Source organism: Paramisgurnus dabryanus, chromosome 8, assembly GCF_030506205.2.
Source record: "Paramisgurnus dabryanus chromosome 8, PD_genome_1.1, whole genome shotgun sequence".
In the NCBI taxonomy this organism is placed as follows: Eukaryota; Metazoa; Chordata; class Actinopteri; order Cypriniformes; family Cobitidae; genus Paramisgurnus; species Paramisgurnus dabryanus.
In genome coordinates, this window is record NC_133344.1 from 22,989,413 (window position 1) to 23,015,426 (window position 26,014).

At 37.4% G+C, this 26,014-nt stretch overlaps 2 protein-coding genes across 3 annotated transcripts; both read left to right on the forward strand.

Moving 5' to 3' along the window:
* The first annotated feature begins 662 nt into the window (after positions 1-662).
* Positions 663-11,047, forward strand: LOC135771018 (multidrug and toxin extrusion protein 1-like). The gene is made up of 17 exons (XM_065281035.1): positions 663-803; positions 982-1,083; positions 1,284-1,352; positions 3,034-3,182; positions 3,481-3,523; positions 3,685-3,729; positions 3,885-3,982; positions 4,132-4,229; positions 5,187-5,300; positions 5,554-5,621; positions 5,804-5,912; positions 6,061-6,136; positions 8,951-9,020; positions 9,223-9,355; positions 9,619-9,713; positions 10,163-10,264; positions 10,345-11,047. Exons 1-17 carry the CDS (start codon positions 663-665, stop codon positions 10,597-10,599), a joined length of 1,767 nt encoding a protein of 588 aa, XP_065137107.1. The 3' UTR covers positions 10,600-11,047.
* A 2,824-nt stretch (positions 11,048-13,871) lies between these two features.
* On the forward strand, positions 13,872-26,003 carry slc47a4 (solute carrier family 47 member 4). Of its 2 annotated transcripts, none has more exons than XM_065281032.1 (17): positions 13,872-14,114; positions 15,019-15,120; positions 15,220-15,288; positions 17,138-17,286; positions 17,414-17,456; positions 17,556-17,600; positions 17,687-17,784; positions 17,889-17,986; positions 22,400-22,513; positions 22,602-22,669; positions 23,556-23,664; positions 23,781-23,856; positions 24,026-24,095; positions 24,174-24,306; positions 24,397-24,491; positions 24,579-24,683; positions 24,765-26,003. In XM_065281032.1, the coding sequence occupies exons 1-17, from the start codon at positions 13,974-13,976 to the stop codon at positions 25,062-25,064; spliced, it is 1,815 nt and encodes a 604-aa protein (XP_065137104.1). In that variant the 5' UTR covers positions 13,872-13,973; the 3' UTR covers positions 25,065-26,003. The 2 variants fall into 2 exon arrangements, with proteins under 2 accessions (XP_065137104.1, XP_065137105.1); XM_065281033.1 differs by having other exon boundaries at positions 13,976-14,114; positions 17,169-17,286.
* Positions 26,004-26,014: the final 11 nt, after the last annotated feature.

Consider the following 26,014-nt stretch of genomic DNA (forward strand, 5'->3'; position numbering starts at 1 on the left):
TGTTCTTTCTGTTATTATTGTTATTTTTGTTGGTGACCTTGAGTGGTTTGAAAGGCGTCTTAAATAAAATGCATTATTATTATTATTTGAGGTACTACTACGCACATTTACATACAAAAGTGTACTTTTTGAAAAGCGTACCACCCCAGTGACAACATTTGTACCTGTTTTCTGAGAGTGTACAATCAAATCAGAAAATATTGATTACGCTACCACAATAAGTTTACAGTATTATGCTATATTACTTCTCTGTCAATACTTTGCACTGCACATTTTCGGTCGCTGGGGTTCTGTTTTGTACCTTTACATGTATACTAAACAAAAAATGTTTAAATGTTGTACATTTTTGCTGTACCTTAAGGATCTGTTGTGTACCTTTAAAGCATTTCAAGGTGTTGTATACCCATAAAGGTATTAAACTGAACCTTTAAGAGTACCACCCCAGCAACTGAAAGGGTACCTTTGTACCGTTTTTCTGTCAGTGAGTAGTGGTCTCTATTATTGTTAGTGTTATGGTTAGTCTTACAGTAGTTGCATTTAAACTGAGCATTGCAGACTTCATCTAATCAGTAAGCTTTTAAGATGGTGAAACTTTGCAACAGTGACCTGAGAGAAGCACAGCTGCAGTTGAGGAGTCACTTCAGATCAGGTCTAAGGACATAATGGACGTTTCAAGTCCCAGGACTGAAGCTGCATCAATGGAGCCCACTTCCAAACTCATTTGCTGTAGATCCATAAAGCGTTGCATCCCTTTGCTATATAGAGAGGAGCTTTACCACATCCTGTGCATGACTGGACCATTGGTATGAACTTTCTTTTTCTCACACATTTGAAACTGAATCTACAGTAATATGATTTATTCAATTTAAAAAATAATAATAATACATTTTACTTAGATTAAGATTGGAAAGCAAACCATTAAAAGGGGGCTTATTTGTATTTATATGAGTATACTGTAAATACTTCAATCTGTCATTACAGGTCACGTCACGCATTCTGACTTTTCTTCTGCCATTTGTAATAACAATGTTTTGTGGTCGTCTGGGAAATACTGTGCTGGCTGGTTATGGGATGGCTTCAGCTGTGAGTTTATGTTTTTTTAAGTCTTTTATTCTTCCCCTATTTGCATAAAGAAAGCCAACGCATCCATGTTAAAAATGCATAAATTAGCTCAATGTTATAGTGTTCAGACCATAAAAGTTCAGCTCTGAATGCTTTGACGTATCACAGTGGTTTTGAAGTCGTTCAGAGCATAGCTGTGGGGTTTGTTATTCTTATTTCAGACAATAAACATCACAACAGCGGCTACAGAAGGAGGCCTGGCATTAGCAGCTGATACTCTAATATCTCAGGTAAACAGAGTTATGCAAGGAAAAACATTTAAATTGTGCCACAGAATATTAATAATTTTTTTTTAAATGACTTGGAATCAAATACTAAATAATAGCATCCATTAAGAGGCTAAAGAACCTGTATGAACTTTATCAGTGCTGTTTAAAGAGCATCTCATGCACCCTCAGAAATAGAGGTACTAGAAGGTAAAAAAGTTGACATGTGGATGTACACTTTTGTACCTACAGTAAAAGGTGCATACTGGTACCTCAAAGGTACATATCTGTACCAAAATGGCCTACTATATATAAAAAGACAGGAATTGGGTACCACAACCCATATGGCAAAATAAAAAATATTTATTTCTTAAATAATATATGCTAAATACATTTTATAAAAAGTAAAGCTTAATTAAATATATTTTTGAATTAGAAAATATATTTAGGTATATATTATAAGTTAACCTTTATATATTAACATATATGTTAAAATGTATTTCAAATTTTGCAACACATACGGAAAAAATCTATTTTTCCTGGCCAAAATATAAAAGTTTGTGAAAAAATGTATAAAGTGTAAGTATAAAATGCCCTGTAAAAAAAATCCGTAGAAATTGCAGCTGGGTTGCCGGCAATATTTTGTTCAAAGTTAAATGAACATTTAAAATTTAAAGTCTTTGTCTTTACAGAGTAAAACTAAAAAACAGCATCAAGCAAAACATACTGGGAAACAAAATCTGAAGCAAAAACAGAAAAAGGTTGATGATGATTTCTGGTTCCCAGAATGCTTTGCATGAGGCTGTTATTGTATAGTTTTATTCTGTAAAGATAAAGACTTGTTAATATTTAAAATTTATTTAACTTTGAACTAACTAACTCTTGCCAGTAAATAACATAAATGTAAATCTACGGTAAATTACCGGCAACCCAGCTGCAATAACATTGAAATTTCTATGGATTTTTTTTAAAGTGTGTATAAGTATGTATAAAACTGTAAGTATTTTCGCATTTAAAAATATATTTCATTTTAATCTTTTTATGTTTACATTGTAACATAAAATGGCCAAAAAATATATTGGTGAAAAAAAATTTGTAAACATATTTCCAAATGTATTTTTAGTACATATTTTCTGATCATTTTTGTATGTTTTAGCGGAAACACATGCTATTCGCCTCAACAAGTTGAAAATATTTAACTCAAGTGAAAAATTCGCTTGACACAAAGTTAAATCCTGCAAGTAATCTAAGGAGAGTAATCTTTTATCATAAACCCTTTAGACGATTCTGCAGCAGGCACTTATTTTGACAAGACACATGATGCACACAGGGACTGGTAAGGACCCTACTGAAGCTCACTGCACATTGGGACACTGTTCACTTATTCTTCTGTGACGTGGCTGCATAAGCGCTTTGTGATCATTCACAGCTGTTACTCATCAACAACTGGTGAAACCAACATATATCTGAATTAATTTTTAAACAGTACATTATGAAGAACCCTGTCATTGTTCTCTTATATATCCGTGCATAAAATTGGAGGAATATAATTACATTATGCATATGTTAAAATTACGAACCACATACATGACGGGCTACATAGATGTTGTGACGAACTTCGTATTGCGCCCTCGAAAAAAGAAGTCACTGGCCGCTACTGGTGTGTATGATTTAAATAATTAATCTGAGCCCTTTTCCTTATCAGACCTTTGGTGGGAAGAACATGTTGCGTGTTGGTGTCATCCTTCAGAGAAGCGTCTTGATTCTCCTGCTTTTCTGTCTGCCCTGTTGGGCTTTACTCATCAACACCCGTCCCATTCTTCTTCTGCTGGGTCAGGACCCAGAGGTGGCCAGGTGACTCATTCATTGCTTATTCAACTACACTGTTCAAAGAATACACTGGATTAAAAAAATGTAAATACAGTGCATCATTTTTTTAATAGGCAGTATTTACATTGCTTAAAATTCCATGCAAAATGTATTTTAAAAAAGTGCATAAGTTATGCACTATATTTTTAAGTAAATACAGCCTATTATTTTTAGTCCACTGAATTAGTTATTTCTTTTGTGTTGTAATTCACAAGATCCTCCTTTAAATTTGCTTTGGGCACCTGTTGGTCTATTTCATGGTAACAAATGTGTTTCTTTATAGGATAGCTCAACTCTATGTGATTTTTTACCTGCCAGCTGTTCCTGTGAGTCCTCTTGTGTGAAAATGATATTATTTACTTTATGATATATGATACACTATATATGGGTCAAAGACGAATAATGATAACTAAGATAAACACATGTCTCAAGCAATATTTCACAATAATCAACTTCTGATAAATCTCTACACTGTTACTTTACACAGGCTATGTTTTTACATCTGCTGCAAGTCGCCTATCTGCAAAATCAGGTATACAGTTTTTTGATTGATTCCCATTATTATTGCTGTATGAATGATCTCAGGCTCATCTTTACTAATGTATAGATTATGATGATCTATCCAAAACAATGCCAAATTCGTGACCGTTAACCCAAATGATACTTATGTCAGTTTTGGGCATGCAGGGTGTGATCTTGCCTCAGATGTATGCAGCCATTGTGGCCAATATTGCCAATGTTGGGACAAACTACATCCTTCTTAACTGGTTGGACCTTGGATTATAGTATGTATAAGGGACTTTCATCCTGGTCATTTATTCACTGTATGTTTGTAGATTACCAGGGTACTGGTCATGGTTCATCTTTAAAAGTTCAGTACCAGTCCGGCATTACATTTGCGACGCTTTTCTCTTTTCTCTTCTCTGGGTTTTAGTGGCTCTGCTGCTGCTAACAGCCTCTCCCAGATCTATATTTGTGGTCTTCTTTATGTTTATATTCACTGGAAGAAGTTGCACATTGACACGTGGGGAGGTGAGCAACAAACCAATAAACCAGAATACATACATGCAAGATCACGGCTATAATACTAATAAAGCAATTGATGTACATAACACATTTTGTAACACAACATAATGCGTTTGATTCAAGGGGCAACCTACTGTCTCTATCGTGAAGCAAATATGGAAGTGGCATAAACTGCAATTCAGCGACTGGCGGTTTGAGACAGGTTTACAGCTTTTACAACTTTACAGCAAAATTAATATTTAGTTTACAACCTGGTAGTTTTTGGTCTATAAACTAGCTAATTTTGCTCTTTATGACAACTGTAAGGGGGGTGAATTTCTTAGAAACGTATCCGTTTAAATAATATTAAGGCTTAACGTTCTGCATTAAGAAGGACGTGTCACTTGAAAGACAGGTTAACTGATGCTGCTGTCACTACCGTTGAGCAAAGCGGACATGATTTCAGCAAGCGGGCACCTCACAGCTCCACCCATGTCCTGCCTCTTTGCCCATTTTTGCTTATCCGCAAGTAATGCATGGCGATGCGCTGCCAAGATGTCAACAGCTGGCCCTGCCAACTATTGGCTTCAAAAAAGCTCTGCATAAACCTACTCTGTATGAGTGACATCACAGATACTACGTCCATATTTTTTTACAGTCTATGGTTTCATTATAAACATTAAAAACATTATTTTGGAAATGTTCATCCAAGACATCAAATCAATATCAAAAACCAAATGGAAATATTAGATCTGAAAAAAAAATTGATCCCTTAAAAATGTCGTATGTAACATTAGATATAAATAAGTACCAATTTTGTTACCATTATGTACCTATGCTGTACTAATATGAAGTCTTAATAGTTTTGGGAACAAATTTGTCCCCTTATAAAAACATGCATAACATCTGTATGTAAATCATATGGTATTTTTGATGTGTGTGTGTATTTTCTGTATCTGCAAGCTTTTTCTCTGTCTATCATAGGTTGGTCATGTGAATCACTTCAGGAGTGGGATGGATATATGAAACTGGCCATCCCCAGTACAATGATGCTCTGCTTTGAGTGGTGGATATATGAGATTGGGGGTTTCATAGCAGGTGCCGAAAACCCTCATTTACATCGATATACAAAATTCTGACTTCAATCTATTTGTTTAATGCATTTTACTTCCTGTACCGACAAATAATAATGTCCTGCAGTTAAATAAATGGAGTTTTAGGTTAATTTCTCATGCATGATTGCTACAGGAAACTGCTGAGGTCTATTGTAAGCTTATGTAAAGGATTTAGGCCATTTTGATGTAATATTATAATGCTATCAAACGCATTCATTTGTGCTCATCTATTTCAGGAATGCTGAGCGAGTTGGATCTGGCAGCTCAACATACAGTTATTATGCTGGCTTATATAACCTACATGGTAAATAAAGCCCCAATTTTTTCCTAATTATGAAGTTCCTCAAGGAAAATAAAAATGCTCCCAAAGACACTTAATCGGGACACATAATCTATCATCTATACAACACAATTTCACCAAAAGAATAAATGAACAGAATTGATTTACTACGTTTACACTTCTAACACGCACACCTGGAATTGCAGTTTTCGCTGGGGATTCAAGGCGCTGCATGTGTTCGTGTAGGTAACGCGCTTGGAGCTGGAGATACTGCTGGTGCAATCCGAAGCTGCAAGGTGTCACTCACCTGCATAGGTTTACAAACCCTTCATTTCCAGTCAGGGGTGGGCGGGGCACATCATAAACATTATTAGCTTGACTCATGAATATTAATTAGCTGATATAAGGTTTGTTTTTATAGTACTAGACACGTAGACTTTTAATTGTCCTGCTTCTTTTTCAGCGGTCTTGGCTGTTTTGCAAGGTCTTGTGTTAGTAGGGACAAAATCAGTGATTGGTTTCTTATTTACGTCAGACAGGTAAATCTTGTTTAATCAGATATAGACATAGGCCTCTTTCACACAGTAATTCTGGTAAATTACCATGAATTTACCAGAATGAATTTACCAGTAAATACAAAAATGTGCTCTTCACACACGCAGTGACGCTTATTTTTACCTGCTTTTCACACATCAGTATTTGTAAACAATCCACATCATTCTTATCCACGGTCCGTATTTGTTTTAACGTCTGTGGTAAACGCTGATGGCCACGAAGTTGCTCATTAAACTAATAAATTAAACTAAATGATATCTGTACATTTTACACAAAAACATCTGTTTATTTTTTTGTCATTTATTTTGGTTTGTCCAACTCAAAAAAACAACTTAGTGACATAATGAGATTTTAAGTTATTTTAATAATTTATTTTAGTGATATTTACAAAGCCACTGAATTTTTTTTACAGTATAGGCTTCACAGAGGACGTGCAAAGGACGTCGGCAATTCGGCAAGTAGATAAGCTGTTTTAAACAACTTTGGTAAAGAAATGTGGACGTAAACTTCAGGTGTGCTCGACTTTTAAGCAGCGTGTGTTGTAAGTGTAAAGGTGGAAATGTCCGTAAACAGTGCAGGGGGGGGTAAATGCGTCATCTGTGTAAAACGTTATGATTGGCCTGAAGATGTAATTGCGGACTGACGTCGCCCGTTCTAAATACCGGTAATCTATATTTTTGTTCACACATAGAGCTTACCGGTAAATTACTGGTAAATTGCAGTAAACAGGTCATGTGTGAACAGAACCTTTCCGGTAAATCAGTGCTCCCAATTTACCAGTAAGACAGGTTGTAATATTACCAGTAATTTACCTGTAAAAGCTGTGTGAATGAAAATAAAGGATTACCAGCATTTAGAATGGACGACGTCAGACCACGCTGACAGCTTCGGGCCAATCAGAACGTTTTTATACAGATGACGCGTTTGCCCCCGCACTGTTTACGGACATTTCCACACACATGCTGCTTAAAAGTCGAGCACACCTGAACTTAACATCTACATTTCTTCACCAAAGTTTAAAACAGCTTACCATCTATTTGCCAAATTGCAGACGTCCTTAGCACATTCTTTGTGAAGCCTAATGTGCAAACGCAGGTTCCGTTTGCTTAATATCTGGACCTGTCAGCGATTCAAAATCATGCCGTTTAAAATGTGTTCTGAACCTTCCGATCTCTCTGATGAAGCCAATGCCAGTGACTTAAACTACAATTCATCAACTTGCCACTTGAGGCTGGCTCCAAAAGGTCAATTCTCATAGACCTCCATGTTAAAAATGCCAAACTTTACAGTAGAAAATAATAATTATGTTTATAGCCTGTTACAAAAGGTGTTCTGTATAGCTAATTTTGCCCTTCAAGACAACTGTGAGGAGGGTAAATTTTTTTGTAACTCATCCGTTTAAATTATATTAAGCATTAAAGTTCTGCATAATTAAGGGCGTGGCCACTTTAGTGACGGGTAAACAGCCACTGCTGTCACTAGAATCGAGCTAGGTGGGTGTGGTTTCAGCAACCAGTCACCTCAGCTTCACCCATGTCCCGCCTCTTTACCCATTTTCAGTCTTCCGCGAGTAATTTGCGGTGATGCGTGGTCAAGATGGCGACGGCAGGCAACACCTACTTTAAGCTTCAAAAATGATCTTCACAAACCAATAGGTGATGTCACAGACACTACGTCCATATTTTTTACAGTCTATGGTTCTGACTGAAAATAACATCGGTGATGACCTACAGCCAATGAGAAAGCAACATACAGGGCAGCTGGAAGTTCAGGGAGGAGTTGTGAAGGTGCAGCCCATAATATCAGCAAGCATGGATTTGGTTAAGGAAAGGGCTTCTTTTCTTTTTCTTTTCACTACAAATGAGCACACATGCAGTTTGTATGGCAAGCTTCTTGTGGGCTACCATTTTTAATAAGAGAACTCTGGTCTTGCACCCGCGACCTCGCGTTGTTTCCTTGTCAATTCTCGCGTGCATTTGGCTATGAGATGTAGGCTGCGTCCGAAAACTCTAAAATGTTGACTTCTGCTGCAGATTTCCAAAACTGGAAGGCATCAAGGCATCAATTCAATGTTAGGCTTACTTCCTGACTCCTGAGATCTTGTCCCACAATTCTATATGTGTGCCTGCATGGGGAATATAATTGGTCGAGCCTGGTTGAGTTCCAAAAAATTAAATGGCGGCCAAGCGCCTGGAGCACAAATTTTGTGGAAATAAATGTATATTTTCACTTTTTACACCTTTTTGAATTTCATTTCTAGCAAGAAATTAGTATTGTAGTTTTCAAATATGTGATTAGTTATAACAACGGCGCTCTCTGTTTTTTAAACACGCTGCCTTTGAAGTGTGTCTGAAAGCGTTTTAGCTGCCTTCATGCCTCTGAAGTCATTGCCTCATGAGGCAGCGAGGCAACAAGTCAGCTGCCTAAGTTTTCGGACGCAGCCGTAGTTTAAGGACCGGGACAAAGTTGTCTGCGATTCTTTCTTTGGTAAAGTCATGCCGTGTGAAACCCCCTTTCTCCGATCCGTTGTGCAGTGTGAAAACAGCAGTGATGGAACGCTACCCCAGATAGTCATGTAGTATGAAAAGATCTGTGACCCGACTACTTTGAAAATCATGCAGTCTGAACTCGGCATTACTGGTAAAAAGACGGAACGTCACTACATGTGTGAACAGCACATTTTTGTTTTCACTGGTAAACTAATTCTGGTAAATTCATGGTAATTTACCAGAATTACTGTGTGAAAGAGGCTAATACTCACACATTTTTTTTTACTAATACATGTGTCTTATTTGTAGACATATTGTGGCGCTTGTTTCCAAGGTCTTAAATGTCTACTGTGTACTTCAGTTTTTTGATGCCCTTGGTGTAAGTAGCCCTCTCTTCTAGTGCTGGTTCTAGTTTTATGGTGGTGTGTGCTGGTCTAGCTTCATTATCAAAACATAGTCCAGCTAAAACTATTTGACCATGATCAACTTTCTTTTTAAGTTAAAAAGCCTGGACACCAGCACCTCAGCTTCTCCTGCTATTAAAATCAATGCTATGTTTTACCAGTTTGCTTAATTTTAAGGGTGTCTGTATGGGTATACTCCTGGGGTCTGGTCAGCAGAAGATTGCTGCTGCTGCTAACTTCTTTGGGTATTACTGCATTGGACTTCCACTCGGCATTGCTCTCGTGTTTGCTGCAAAATTAGACGTTGTTGGTTTGTTGGTTATTCTTTTTTTTGCATTCAGTGATTATTAATTCAAATAAATTGTCATTTAGTCTAAACTCCTATGACCTTGTCAGCTTCTGGCCACAGTGTTACCATCTGCTTTAAATCATAATATTGTTGGCTTGAAGCATGAATGGAAATGGCACAGGTCCCTGTAGAGTTGCATAAATGTATTAGAAACAACAAAAAGCATATATTTTTGTTATGAGATAACAGCTGTCTGACAGGAGTATCTTTTCTCACTTTTACAGGCTTTTGGCTGGGGCTGCTCATCTGTGAATGTTTACAGTCCAGCTTTTTCATTGCAGTTATTTTTAAACTTAACTGGGAGAAACTGACCGAAGAGGTAGGTCGAGTTTCTTATGAAGCTTGCGAAGAAGCACTGTAATATTTCTTGTCATTTAGTTTTCTGTAAATTCTTACTTGTTTATGTTAAAGGGAATATTTCAGCCCAAAAAAATCACAAAATTAGCAAATAATTCTTTATTATTAGTCTTATATGTTCCAAGGGAGTGCATTATTTTTCAATAAACCTACCTGACCTTTCAAATGTCTTAAAATAACCACCAGAGTAATGTTTTAGGAATATAAGATGAATAATTGAGTTCAGTCCTTTGAATTATTTGAAAAATTATTTGAATGCACACTCGCAGTGGAACAGCACTCTGCTTCGTGCCGCATTACCACCTTGAGTGTGCATTGTTTCCGGATAATGCAACAGCCCTTCGTCAATGATTCCTTTCATATAACCACCTCTACACAATGAAGTGTTGTACATAATTTGTATAATTTCAGGCAGTGGAACGAGCCGGAAAGAGTAAAGTCTCTGACACGACAACTCCAGATGTGCCAAACAACCTTGAATTTGCTGCTAGGACTATAGCGAGGCAAAGTGAGGTAAATCTTTAAACTTTTGTCGTTACACAATATCTCTGAAATGCTCTGAAATCTCATGTTCCTCATGTGTCTTCTCCCAGAATGGGGATGAGAACATAGGAGGAAAAGTGGTTGAGGAAAAGGAGGAACGTACAGCGAGGCTCTCAACCTCTCAGATCATCATCAGGAGGGGTCTGACTACATTGGCTGCTGTTCTTATTCTAGCTGTTGGTGTGGCTGTTCATCTCAATGTGCCTTTACCTGAAGTGTTATGTAAGGCAAATATTACTTTGGACTCAAACCTTACCACAACTTGCCCTTTTATAATCAATTCAACATCAGTCTCAATTTCATAACAGAACGATTATTTTAGCTTTAGTGTTGCTTGTAATAGATCTGATCTCTTTAGTATTCCATCTGTTTCTGCAATGAGGACTCCTGATTCTCATATGAGGAAAATACCTCACATAAGAGATTGCTACAACATGTTAAACTGTTCAAATTGCACCTGCAATGCTTACTAATGATGTTTTTGTCCGGTTTGCCTGAGCTTGTCAGGGAATCAAAGGCAAATATTTAATTTAATCTTTCTCTCTCAAAATTTATGAGATAGAAAGTCATTTTATTGATCATTTTTGGTGTTTGGGGTGAGGATTGGGGTTGATCCACTTATGTAGTATTTGTTTTTTGTTTTTTTGATGTGCATAAATAAGTGACAGGTATCATAAGATTTTCTTCTTCCTGTTTCTTTTCTTTCTTCCGTTCATACATGCTATTAATGAATGAAATTAATAAAAATATTAAATAAACAGTCGTTAAAATCCTTAAAATATTGTGGTCACCTTGAGGGATGCTATCTCTGTCTAGTACAAATCAAGGATTTGTAGTCTTTATTCATTTGTGGCAACCTAACCTTTAGCATTAGCATTTTAGTGCTTTAAATAATGTAATGGCTGCGTCCGAAAACCGAAGGCAGCTGACTTGTTGCCTCGCTGCCTCGTGAGGCAGTAACTTTGGAGGCATGAAGGCAGCTCCAGGAAACGTATTCAGACAGCCTTCATAGGCAGCGTAATGGAATTCTGTTTAAAATATAAACAGAAAGCACCTTTGTGATATTTATTTGAAAACTTCAATACTAATTTATTGCTAGAAATGCAATCAAAATGTTTAAAAAGTGAAAATATAACACAAAATTGGTCACCATTTTATTTTTTAAAACTCGATCAGGCTCCACCAATCACATTCCCTGTGCACACACATGCATAGAATTGTGGGACAAGACGATGAAGGTTGTCAGGAAGTAAACTAAACATTGGATACGTACGTGCATTAATGCTTTCCTGCCTTGCAATCCTGCCTCCGAAGGCAGCATTTTACGCCGGATTTCCACCGACTGCGGAGCGGCTGCAGATCTGCTCTGCTGCGTTACGGCTCCGCACTTCGCCGTCCGCCAATACCCACCAGTTCCGTATTGGTTGCAGAGCGGCTGCGTGCTGAAGTGACGAGGACCCAGAGGTCTCGCAAATTCACGTGAAGATTGCGCGATACCTAGTTCTGTCTCCGCCAATTATGACTTGAATTATAACGTTTTTACAAACCAGCCCAGATCACAACACGAGATCTCGCGTAGACAGAGCAGTACATCAAATCCATCCAAAATTCAAAAAAATAAGAAAGCTCCTAAAACCATTTATTTATGCTCTATCTTTAATGTATTTATTATACCATATACTTTACCATTTAACTCCCCCTGGCTCTGTTCTTGTCTATTATTTGTTGTTTCTATATTAATGACTTTGTAATATTTGTATTGCAAAGATTTAATAAAGGAAAAAAACACGAGATCTCGCGAATTCAGGTATGATCACGCGATAAACTCATGGCTCCGCCCTGCGGAGCTGTCCGGCATCCGTCAAAAATAGAAGCTCTGCGTATTTGTGCCTTTCCGCAGTCGGTGGAAATTGTCGGTGGAAATTGGGGGTTAGAGATTTCGGACACAGCCAATAAATTCAAAATACCTTTTACATGTGTTTTTCTGAACATATGCAATACATTTGACATATTTTATAACAATTTGTCTTGTTTTAGCTAAGAAAAATAATAAACAAACAATTGAAGAGCTCAGATGCAAAACCCTCTAAGTGCGTCTGACATGTTTTGATGTAATTAGCATTTTTATCTCTTAATGGTTCTGCCAACAAGTCTGTGTGGCCGAAGGGATTAAGCAGATTTGAAGCGAAAGATTTAATCAACATATCATACGTGCTGAGAGCATTCAAAGAGTCAATACCATTATCTAATTCTTTTCTGACCTTCTCAGTTATAGTTTAATGATTATAGAAAGATAGAAACCCAAAATTTGTTTCTAATTTATTTTGAAAACCTGCCAGCATGTTTGTATTTGTAAACATTACATCAGTTCAAAGGTAGGTACTGTTAATGTTTCTTTAATTCTCTTTTCTTTAATGTTGTGTGTCAGCACAAGTAGGCCTAATCCTTTATCTCACATTACATCAAAAATTCGTAAGATGATGCAACACATCATGAGGCTTTTCAACTAAGCGAAATAATTAACAGTAAAAATGAATGACATTAAAACAGACAAGAGTAGGAAATGAAAGATAATGAATATTATGTTATGTATAGACCCAATGAGTGATGTAAGATGGTTTTAATAAAGAGTATAGGAAATGACAATGACAAGTAATATTGTTTGCTTTTTGATAGTCCCAAGGGGCGTTTAATATGTTTTAAAACAGAAAACTATGTAAACATTAAATGCTGCTGAATTAATAATTTATTATGGACTATAAAACTCACTTCAAACTGTTAGACCCATGTCACAGATTAACAAATCAACATGGTTAGTTTGACAGATATCAGTTACGCATAAAAGTGATTCTTGGATTGATGATTCACTGATTTGTCTGTAAGTCTACAAGAGTCTACAACATTGACCACCGGTATCCAGTTTTAATGATCCCCAAGTCATGTTTTGTGGTAAAAAGCAAAAGATAAAGTGCACTACTACACTAGTAAACATTCCACCAAGCGGCAATTCAACAAGTAAAAAAATGTTAACATTATTGTAATGGTAGAGGAAACCAGGTACAAATTTCTTCTGCCAGTAAATATTTGACCTGGTCCTATAAACTCACTACTAGAAATCTTTCAGTTAAAACTGGCCAAAAATTACAGTTTAGTTATATTGTACAACCAGTTTTGGTTTGGTTGAGATGTTAATACCTATCAAACTAGTTCATCCCTAGACAGCCTTGGGCCAGGGGTGCTCTGTTTAACTTTACAACAATTCTGGCTTTGGCCAGATACTACAACACGTTAATCAATGCGAAATGAGATTTTCATTTCTTTCTATTTTAAAGAACTGATTGATCTTTGGAAACAATCCGTTGTCCCTCAACTATTTGCCAGTAGGACAAACAATCTCCTCCCATCCTGTGGATTAAATCAAAGCCTACATTGTCTCACCTCATGTAATGTTTAAGCCTTCAAAGGTGCTGAATGCAAACCTGAAGAATAAACAGCTGTAGACTGGACCCTCGCCTCCTGTGAAGCAGGATCAGGCCTCTTGCAGTGATTTTGACTGTACTAACATCACGCCTACAATCCCTCCCACTCTGAAGTGGTACTGAACTCAAACCGAGCCTAAGTTAAGTGAGCTGACACATGCAATGGAAAATCGCCATTAGGTACCAAAACTGAGAAGGTCATGGATAACTCTAGTCCAAGAACTGAAGCGCCAGCAATGGAGCCCAGCGCCAAGCTGTTTTGCTGTGGTTTTATAAGGCGTTGCATACCTCTGGTCTATAGAGAAGAACTGTACCACATCATGCGCATGACTGGACCCCTGGTAAGATTTCTCTCACATTCATCATGACAGTGTGCTATGCTTATTGTGAATACATAAAGAGAGAGAGAGAGTGATATAGACTCTAAAAAACTTTGCCTGAAATGCAGTGGATTACATAATAAGTCTGCTTTGCTTGTATATTTTAAATTATGTCTTCATGCATGTCCATTATAGTCAATTTGTACATATACTGTAAAATTAATTCTGGATAAGATTTTCATATTCGCAGACATAAGACCACATGTAAAAATGGGCTGTACTTCGGCCTTAAGAGAAAAGGTACAAAGCTGTCACTGGGACAATACTCTTTTAAAAGGTCCTAATACAAGTATTTAGTTACCAATATGTACTATTGAGGTAATATGCACTTTTTAGGTAAAATGTCTACTTTTTGGAAAGATATTGCCACATGGACAGGGCTTTTGTACCTTTTCTTTTGAGAAAGAATACCTAACAAACTGAACTGAATGTTTTCATTGTCATCATTTACACTGTAAAAAAAGATTTGTTGGTTCAACGTAAAAAAAAAATAAGTTACTTGGTTACCTTAAAATTTTTAGTTCATAAACATAAAATATAAAAACAAAAAGTTGATTTTAACTTAAAAATTTAAGCCAACCAGGTATCTTTAAATACTTTTTAGCAATTAATAATATTTAGCAATTAATAAGTAATAATATTAATAATATTATTTATATTATTAATAATATTAATTATATTATTTTTTATATTATTAATAATATAAATAATTTTAATAGTTTGCTTCATAAATGTTTTTTGTAAAAAGCTGTTTTATTTTCCATCCATGAGACTGTTGACTTCCATCAGCCGAATTAGAAAATCCATGTGAGCCCATAACTTTCATCTCCAGGTCTGCTAAATATTTCTTTGTTTGTATTTTTAGCTTGTATGTCGGTTCTTGAATTTCCTCCTTTTCTTTGTGGTGACAATGTTTTGTGGACGCCTGGGGAACACGGTGCTAGCGGGCTATGCCATGGCTTCGGCTGTAAGTTTTATTTACTCTGAACTGTAAGCCATTGTGCAATGTTCATTTTTGCATTGCTTTACTAAAAACACTGGTGTCAAAAATGAAATTGTTTTTCAGACGATCAATGTAACAGCTGCGGCAACGGGGTTAGGACTAGTTTTGGCCTGCGACACATTGGTATCACAGGTGTGTTTTCTATACAAATACCACTCCATCTGCTTAATGAATAACACAAGAGACTGAAACAAAATATAGCACAGTATTAAAGTCCCACTGTGGAAAAAAAAAGTTTTTATTGTTGTTTATATGTCTATTTTACTATGCTTTAAGAAAAATGTGTGCAAATTCATCATTCAACACCATTGCTGAGTATTTTATTCAGTACAAGTATATCATTTTCCAAAGATATACAGTATCATTCCCACGGTTTGAAATCGATTTGCTTTTATTTCTCCGTTTGTTTTGTTGTTGTGGCTGGCAGTGCGAGCTGCTTGGCACTGTTGTGAGATGAGGCCAAAAGTTTGAACACACAAGTTACTATATAATGTTTTAACATTATCGAATATATGAAAATATATATTCCCTAATATTTTTTATATAGGCTATAAGAAATTGCACATACATGGGTTTTTTATTGTTTTTTTATGACCTGCCCCAACCCGCCCTGCAAATAAAGTGACAATTTCTTTACCTGACCTGCGGGTTAACAAATTGGGTTACCAATCACATTTGAACTCACATGCAGTGTGTAATAGTTTAAGCGCCGTTTACTAATTCTCATATTCATATCTATGGTCCAAATTGTGAGATTAAGTAAGGGTGGAGACTAATTTGCATATTTATAGATCCGCTTATACTAAATGAGGGAATCGCATTCAAGCAGTTTAAAGCATGTAGGAATTACTTTTATAGAAAAAACTTTTACATATGCTATTATGATGCTCAAAGATGAGTTTTAAGTGATAAAATGATTGACTACAGGAAGACTTTATGACTAGTTTACCTAAAATGAAAACCCTCTCAACATTTACTCAACCTCATCTTATGTCAAACCTGTATGACTTTTTTGGGAACACAAGATAAAAACTTCTTGTACACACAAGACTTGATTGGATAATAATAAAAATGTAAGAATTTAATATATTACGTAAGAGTATTAATATAAAAAATGTAAAACATAGAAGACTACTGTAGACAATAACAAAAATATAAGTTAAAAAATGCAGCATTTTTGTCAAAACAACAATATTTTTATGCTACTTTAACTTTTAACAACTTGTTTTTATAAGTTATATCAACTATTCACAGATCAAAACCTAAGATAGTGAGTTGAATTGACTTGCAAAACCTAGTTGATTTCAATTCATGCTGCATTTTTACAGTGTATGTACACCTGTGCAAAGGTTGATGTGCCATGAAAGTGATGCTATACGAAATATGAATTTACATGAATTTATATGATATGACTTTATTATATACACAACTGTACTGTATGCAATGTCAAATTCTACTTAATGTTTCCTTTTATGTTTCAAATGAATTAAAAGGTACACTGTAAAAAATGCAGCATGAAGTTAAGACAACTTGGTTTTGCAAGTAAATCCAACCTACTATTTTAAGTTTTGACCTTATAAATAATTGACAACCAATATAAGAACAGGTTGAAATTTTTAAGTCTTTACCTTCATTTAGCTCATTCCTCTCTCTGCGCAGTCGTACCATGGGGGGGTTAACCTTGGGGCTCGAGCCGAGCCTCGGGTTCAAGCTCCCTCCCTCTGTGGACAGCAAGCCAAGTTTTTTTTTCATCATTCAATATACTGATTGCACAGGCGAACTAGTGAAATGTTGATTTGACAAAAATGGTATAAATGGAAATGTAACAACATTTACATTTTTGGGTGAACTAACTCACAAACTCACAAAGTTTGAATGTAATATCATCCACACTACATATATAAACACACAGACTACAGCAATTTATAACCTAATATTGGATTTACTGTTAGTTTAAGTGTGTCTTGAATCTTGCCCTTAGACGTTTGGAAGTAAGAATCTTCTCCGTGTAGGTGTCATCCTACAAAGAGGCATCTTGATTCTGACGCTCTTCAGTCTGCCCTGCTGGGCTTTGTTGGTGAACACACAGCCCCTCCTCCTCCTGTTGGGGCAAGACCCCGAGGTGGCCAGGTGATGGATATGTGCTTTAACACACACTGCCTAATCATATTTTAACTGTTGAATGCTTAAATTCCACATGTGAACTAAAATACACATTGATTTGCGATGACTAATGTTTAACCTCTGTCGGTCTCAGGATAGCTCAGATTTATGTGGTTATGTTTCTGCCAGCGATTCCGGTAAGATCCAATAATACATTCATGGATTGTATTTCTTGTGTAAATTATCTCATATCAAACAGTGCTTTATATACATTACTGTTCGTCCTTATACCACAGGCCATGTTTCTGTATCATCTGCAGCTGTCATATCTTCAGAACCAGGTACATGAAATGATATTTTCATGCAAATTGAAATCTCCTTGAATTTAGTTAATTTGCATGGTAACTTTGTGATTAATTCACTGTAGGGTGTGATCAAGCCTCAGATGTATGCAGCTGTAGTAATAAATATTGTAAATGCGTTGGTAAACTACATCTTGCTGTACTGGTGGGAATTTGGAGTTTAGTGAGTATACATATGGTTTTCTATTATTGTTTTAAACTGTAATGTATCTTGTTTTCATAATTTGTGTATATTATATTCATTATATCTGTGTGTTTTTTTTTAAGTGGGTCTGCCGCAGCAAACACCTTCGCTCAGGTTTTCAGCTGCTTTTGTCTGTTTTGTTTCATTCGCTGTCAGAAGCTACATGAGAAAACATGGGGAGGTGAGTTAACTATGATTACAATGGCTTTCATACATGCAATTTTATATATGAAGAGTTCAGATGTAAAACCAAGTGCATGTTCTTATGTTTATTTTTTAGTAATTTCCCTTTAATGCCAATGGAGGTTATCAGTAATTTAAAAGTCTTATTTTCACATTTGTCACTTTTGTCATTTCACTGTATTTGACTGTCTTTAGCTGCAAATCTCTCTAAGTATATACAAGCTTTTGTGGCAAAAACTTTCACTTCAAAATAACTAAAAATGAAACGAGAAACATTGCAAATGATGAAAGTCAAAGTTTTAAAGTGCCCGTATTATGAAAAACTCACTTTTTCTGGGTTTTGGGGTGTTATTTTGTGTCTCTGATGCTCCCACACGCATACAAACTTGGAAAAAAATCCATCCATGCTGTTTTGAGTGAGATACAGGTTTCTGAATGTCCTCTGCCTTGAGTCTCAGATTGCGCCAGTTAAAACTCAGCTCCGTTGTGACGTAACAAAAAGTTTTGTCACATTCAGTTTGAATTTTCCCGCCCACCACCCCACTCGCAGGTCTCCACCCACCAGGTAGCTAGAGAGCATAGAGCAGTCACTTGAATGAGACCCTCTGTGCTGTTATCATGTCTCACGGAAATAACAGCGCTATTTGGATATTATGGATTATACTCCCGCCTACTTTTAAAAACAAAGTTTTAACGCGTGATTATTGGAACCCGGAGTAATCTTATATACAGTGTGTTACGACGCAAACAGTCCTCAGATTGTAGGCGATAAGACCTTCATGCGAAATCTGATGTAAACAACAGACTATGTATCTATATTTCACGGATTATAAGCATTTGTGGACAAAAATGGTAATTGGATGTATTTTATTGGACTTTCATGGATCATTCACACATCTGAAACAGACTGGATTCAATTCGCGATCGCGTTGTATCATCACAAAAGGTACGTTAAGTCACGTTATATTTTGTATGTTGTCATCTTCTGTCACAAAATACTACATTTATGATGCTAGAGCTAAAAGCTTTTTGCCAAACTAACCGAGACCGTACGCCCCGGCTTTTCTGACGAGGCGAGCCTCTAATAACTTTACGGTCCGCATAAATATATACACGGTCCGGACCTCCCGCTAGCTTCTAGCAATTAGCACGCGGTCCACAAGCAGTATACATCCCCCGCCGGGTCTTAATTTCTGTAATTTGCGAAAATAATGCATTTGAAAATGTTTATAACGGGAATATGTTAGTATTGTCCAGGGAAAACGAGTGTATTGTTGAGACTGCTACATCACAATTTACGCTGGAATCTTTGTGTGTCATGATGAGTTTGACACACCGAGACCGGGCCTTACCGCCCCGGCTTTTCTGACGAGGCTAACCCCCGAACGGTCCGGACCTCCCGCTAGCTTCTAGCAATTAGCACGCGGTCCACAAGCAGTATACATCCCCCGCCGGGTCTTAATTTCTGTAATTTGCGAAAATAATGCGTTCTAAAATGTTTTATAATGGGAATATGTTAGCATTGTCCAGGGAAAACGAGTTTATTGTTGTGACTGCTAACGTAACATCACAATTTACTCTGGAATCATTGTGTGTCATGAGTTTCTTCTCCTGTAGTGTACTTATTAGTGATACTTTTCTGCATGATTTGTCTGTTGGCAACATAAACCGTTAATAATAATAATATATAAAATAATAACACAGTATGGTCTGTACTGCTCACGATACCACTGAGCATGCGCACGGGCACATGACTTTAGTAGTGGGGCGTGATCAAAGGAGCAGCAGCTCATAAATATGTAAGACTAGCTCAAAACGGCACAATCTGAACTGCCCTGAAACAGAGGCTACTAGAGATGGGTAACAATCTTTTCCTACAAGCTATTTCGAGCAAACAACTTTTGAAACATGCTTTATGGAACTCATACACCTATATAACTTGTGGAAAAGCAGTCATAAGATGGGCACTTTAAAATGAAGAAACTAAACAACACATCAGGTGGGCTTAGAGGACAAGTGCAAAGTTGATGTTTAGCGGGTTCTGCCAACAAAACGATGTGTCATTAAGTGGATTCTGCCAACAAATCTATGGGGCGTTTAACAGGTTCTGCCAACAAATTGATGTGGTGTTCAGCGGATTCTGCCAACAAATGTCACGTTCGGGAACACGAGTAAGGACACAAACGCAGGGTTCACACGAAAGGGTAACATTTAATATAAATAACATGAAATGAAACACGAGGAACAACACGGGCAGGTAAGAACAATGACTAGAACACTGGAAACAAACATGACATCAGCGACAATCATCCGGCAAGTGCACATACAACAGGCAGGGGTATATATACAAACAGACTAACGATACACAGGTGTGATGAGGCAGGTAATTACTTAACAAGAGTCCAGGTGACGACAATCGGAACAGACACAAAACATGACACGGATTCCACCGTGACATTACCCTCCCCTTAATGAGTGGCTACCAGACACTCGAAACAAAACAAACTGGAAGTCTGGTAGGGTGGATCCAGGGGAGGGATGGAGGGCTTGGAGACCACGACGGAGCCGGCGGAAACCAGGGCGAAACCGGCAGGGCAGGAAGCCGGGGCACGGCCGGGAGAACCGGAGTGGACATCCCAGGTACCGACTCTGAAGACTCCACCCTCCTGGGAACCGACAGGGATCTGGTCGTTCTGGGAGTTGACTCCCACCATCCCGGGGAAAGGGGCTCCTCCACGGTGGCGACCACCCCGGGGAAAAATCGAGCGTGGCGTCCGTTCTCGAGCCCCAAATCGAGCATAGTGGTGGACCTCCCAGGAACCGCCCCAGACGACTCGACCAGCAGGGGAATCACCGGAACCGATACGATCCCCAGAACCCGGCTCATGTTTCACAGCAACCACCCCGGGGGAATGAATCGGGCGTGGTGAGGGTTAACTCGAGCCCGGTCTGGAGTTCTGGGTGTTCCCTCCTTGAACCCGCTGCATCCTTCACTGGCCGGATGATTCTGTCACGTTCGGGAACACGAGTAAGGACACAAACGCAGGGTTCACACGAAAGGGAAACATTTAATATAAATAACATGAAATGAAACACGAGGAACAACACGGGCAGGTAAGAACAATGACTAGAACACTGGAAACAAACATGACATCAGCGACAATCATCCGGCAAGTGCACATACAACAGGCAGGGGTATATATACAAACAGACTAACGATACACAGGTGTGATGAGGCAGGTAATTACTTAACAAGAGTCCAGGTGACGACAATCGGAACAGACACAAAACATGACACGGATTCCACCGTGACAACAAATCGATGTAGCGTTTAGTGGGTTCTGCCAACAAATTGATGTGATGTTTAGCGGTTTCTGCCAACAAATCGATGTGTCATTTGGCGGATTCTGCCAACAAATCGATGTGGTGTTTAGCGGATTCTGCCAACAAATCGATGTGTCATTTGGCGGATTCTGCCAAAATAATTGATGTGGTGTTCAGCGGATTCTGCCAACAAATCGATGTAGCGTTAAGTGGGTTATGCCAACAAATTGAAGTGACGTTTAGCGGTTTCTGCCAACAAATCGATGTGTCATTTGGCGGAGTCTGCCAACATATCGATGTGTCATTTGGCGGATTCTGCCAACAAATCGATGTGTCATTTGGCGGATTCTGCCATCAAATTGATGTGGTGTTTAGCGGATTCTGCCAACAAATCGATGTGTCATTTGGCGGATTCTGCCAAAAAAATTGATGTGGTGTTCAGCGGATTCTGCCAACAAATCGATGTAGCGTTAAGTGGGTTATGCCAACAAATTGAAGTGACGTTTAGCGGTTTCTGCCAACAAATCGATGTGTCATTTGGCGGAGTCTGCCAACAAATCGATGTGTCATTTGGCGGATTCTGCCAACAAATCGATGTGTCATTTGGCGGTTTCTGCCAACAAATATATGTGGTGTTTAGCAGATTCTGCCAACATATCAATGTGTCATTTAGCCTTTAGTGGATTCTGCCAACTAATCGATGTGGTGTTTAGCGGATTCTGCCAACTAATCGATGTGACTTTTTGCGGTTTCTGCCAACAAATATATGTGGCGTTTAGTGGGTTCTGCCAACAAATTGATGTGGTGTTTAGCGGATTCTGCCAACAAATTGATGTGGTGTTTAGCAGATTCTGCCAACATATCAATGTGTCATTTAGCCTTTAGTGGATTCTGCCAACTAATCGATGTGGCGTTTAGCGGATTCTGACAACATTTCGATGTGTCGTTTGGCGGATTCACCCCAAAAAAAACCGATGTGTCATTTAGCCTTTAGCAGATTCTGCCAACAAATCGACATGGCGTTTAGTGGGTTCTATTATTTTATTATTCTTTTTTTTAATACTAAAATTATTTTTCTTTCTGAAAGGATGGTCATCTGAAGCCCTGCAGGATTGGGGGTCCTACATGAAGCTGGCCATACCCAGCACGCTCATGACCTGTTTTGAATGGTGGATCTATGAGGTTGGAGGTTTTTTAGCAGGTACACTAATGATGCAAAATTACTCTAAATGTGACTCATTTGACTATTGATTTTTTTAACTGAATTATAATATGCTTGACTCTGACAGGAATGCTGAGCGAAGAGGACCTGGGTGCTCAGCATGTGGTTATAATGCTGGCGTACATCAACTACATGGTGTGTTTGTATTATACAAGAAAATTCATTCACTCACTGCAGCCAAATCAATTAGGCCTATAAGATTTATTTTCAAAGGCTTCTTTGTCCATATTTAGCAAGGATGCCAAGAATTTTGCATATCTAAAAGCATTAGGTTCAATGGCAGCTTGCCGTGATGTGATAACAATCAGTCACCTGAGTTGTTAATACCATGTGACTAATCACTTTAGAGAGAAAAATAACATCCTTAACAATCATTGTAGCTTGAAATATATATATATATATATATATATATATATAGTTTATATGTTGTTTTTGCAATTGTATAGTGATCATATATGATTATTTCTCTTTATTAGAAAATAAAACCAAAAAATACAGGAAATGTGTATGTAGTATTAAAAACAGTATAAAAGTATAAGCTGAAGTGTCAAATATTTAGGGTAAAGGTAAACTCCCCTTCCACTTGAGCAATAGCAGGCAGCTGCAGGATCTCTTAAACCTAAATGAAATTAAATCTGACTTCAGGACTTCAGCCTCCTCAAAAAAGCTCAAGATGTGTTTCGTGCCAAGAGAGGTCACACTAAACACTGACTGATGCCTAAAGAAGACATTTAGTTCTGAAAATTGTTTTGTTTCTAATTTTGTGTACATATTCCCTGTATTTAAGTTTGTATCTTAAAAAATTGTGAAAAATAAATATGGATGGACATTAAAACTTTGCTAAAACAACAAAGCTGGTGATAGTGGCCTAAGACTTTTGCACAGTACTATATATATATATATATATATATATATATATATATATATATATATATATATATATATATATATATATATATATATGCACCTTCTACAGTAAAATATACCTTGATGTTTGTTTGCCTTCTTTTTCCCATCACAGATCCCATTAGGAATGCAGGGTGCAGCGTGTATTCGTGTGGGAAACGCACTCGGTGCTGGGGAAACAGCTGCAGCTATCCTCACCAGCAAAGTATCTTTAATCTGTGCAGGTAAAACATGAATCATATTTATTTAATAAAAATCCTAACTATGAATCATTCCTTTGACATCATGCGCTACCTGATGCTACGTCACCTAATGTAAACAAATTAATTTTGTTTTCCAGCTTTACTGGCAATCTTTCAAGGTCTTATTTTGGCCTCAACAAAAACAGTGATTGGTTATATGTTCACATCAGATGAGTAAGTCACTTATCTCAGTATTTCAAGCGCTCAAAACTAAATGTTTGTTGACATGTGTACACTTGAACAAATCTGTAAACACTTAACTCTGTTGTTTCACTCTGAGATTCGAAGGAAATACTGTAAACAACAGCTGTGCCTCAAATTTTGTCTCTATGAAATTTGTTAGGACCATAGTGGAACTAGTGTCTGAGCTACTGAACATCTACTGCCCTCTTCAGTTTTTTAATGGACTGTTGGTGAGTTCTGCACGCACTTGTATTTTACATAAACTTGATTAATAAAAACCTAATCATGTAATGTGGTTGTTTTTTCAGTGTGTTGCCATGGGCATACTAATCGGCACAGGACAGCAGAAAATAGCGGCTATTGCTAACCTATTTGGTTACTATTGCATTGGACTCCCATCAAGCTTTGTTCTGATGTTCACCGCAAACTTAAAAGTTGCTGGTTCGCCCAATTTCTGTTATAATGAATAACATAAATGATGACGCTTGACTATTCTTCATGTTATTAATGACCATGTATTGTCTCTCTCAGGCTTTTGGTTGGGTCTCTTCATTGCTGTGTTTTTGCTAGCAATTGTTTTCATAGTGGCCATCTTCAAATTAGACTGGAAGAAAATGACAGAGGAGGTAAGAATATTAATAGCATCTAATTGTGAAACTCATGATCATTTACAGTGAGTAATCATTGACCTATTTTTTTTGTTTTTTTTTAAGGCAGTTAAGCGAACTGGAAATAGTTCAAATGGAGTATTGACTCCCAACCCTGAGTTTGGCTTGAACCACCGCAACAGCTTCTACCAGGCGGTCCTGAATGCAGAGGTATGCTCTACGAACAAAAAACTATGAAAAATATTGCCCATAGAAAGACACATAATTACAAAATGTGAACGGGAATTTCAGAATGGGAATGGATATGTGGTGGTGAGCTCTCAAGATCGAGAAGAGGAACCCACAAGTACTGTGATAGAGGACGGGTCAAGAGAAAGTAAAGAGGAAGAGAAGGCCACAGATCTGCTGTCAACGTCTCAGCTCATCTTAAGAAGGGGTCTGACCACTCTGGCCACACTTCTCATTCTGGCTGTAGGGGTTGTTGTTCATCTCAAAGTGCCTCTTCCAGAAGTGTCTCATTGGGCAAACTTTACTCTGGACTCAAACCTAACTACAGCCACCACACCCATCTATTCTACAATTATACTTTAAAACCAGGACCTCACTGTGAATGTTTTATATCTTAGCATTCTGTGCAGCATTTTTATTATTGAAATAATGGTTACATTTTACTGTGATGGTCTGCTTCAGACATGTAGGTGCAACAAAAGTACTCTCATTAGGGTATTAGTAGAGTATTAGTAGACTGTTAAGGTTAGCAGAATAAGTTGACATACTTGCAAAGTTACTAGTAATCAGTAGAAAGTCTAATGGGACCATCACGAAAAAGTGATACTAAAGAATAGCTTTCTGCCTTGGTTACCAAATGTTTTGGTATACCATCATGTCATGGGAAAACAAGCAAGTAACCCCTCCAAACCCACTGTCACTTAAACGAAAGCAAGTCACACTAAAATGTATGAATGAGATTGTATAAATTCATTCAAATTATAATTTAGTTACAAAGTGCCATGAGATTATGTTGAGTATGGCAGGTATATTTATGCACATATTAACAGGACCAAGTTTTACATTTATTTTCTTTAAAAGAATAAACTGACCAGCTTTGCAGACAGTTTGTCAGCTCACCAGTGACACAGGTAGTTAATCCTCTTGAGTGACATTTTTTGTCATGCAGCTGCTGGAGAAAACTGCCAAGAATGAGACATTTTACAAAAACTGCTGTCATACTGAAAGACATGCAGTAGTGCCATAGCCATTCAAACTGACACAGGGCCACTCAGATTTCTGAGCCAAGTGGACTTTGGAAAATAATTATATCCTTAATAAAGGTTTTTTTTTGCACAATTGTTGTAGGCTGAAAGTCTTCTCACATTAAAACGTTGTGGCAGAAATGCAGACTCTCCAATCGAGTTGCACTATTTTAAAAACGTATGCATCTGCTGAACCTAAATGTCGCACCCAATATGACTTACAATATGACTTATATCCTGTGTTTAATTGACATAACCATCCTATACATTATATAAATATATATATAT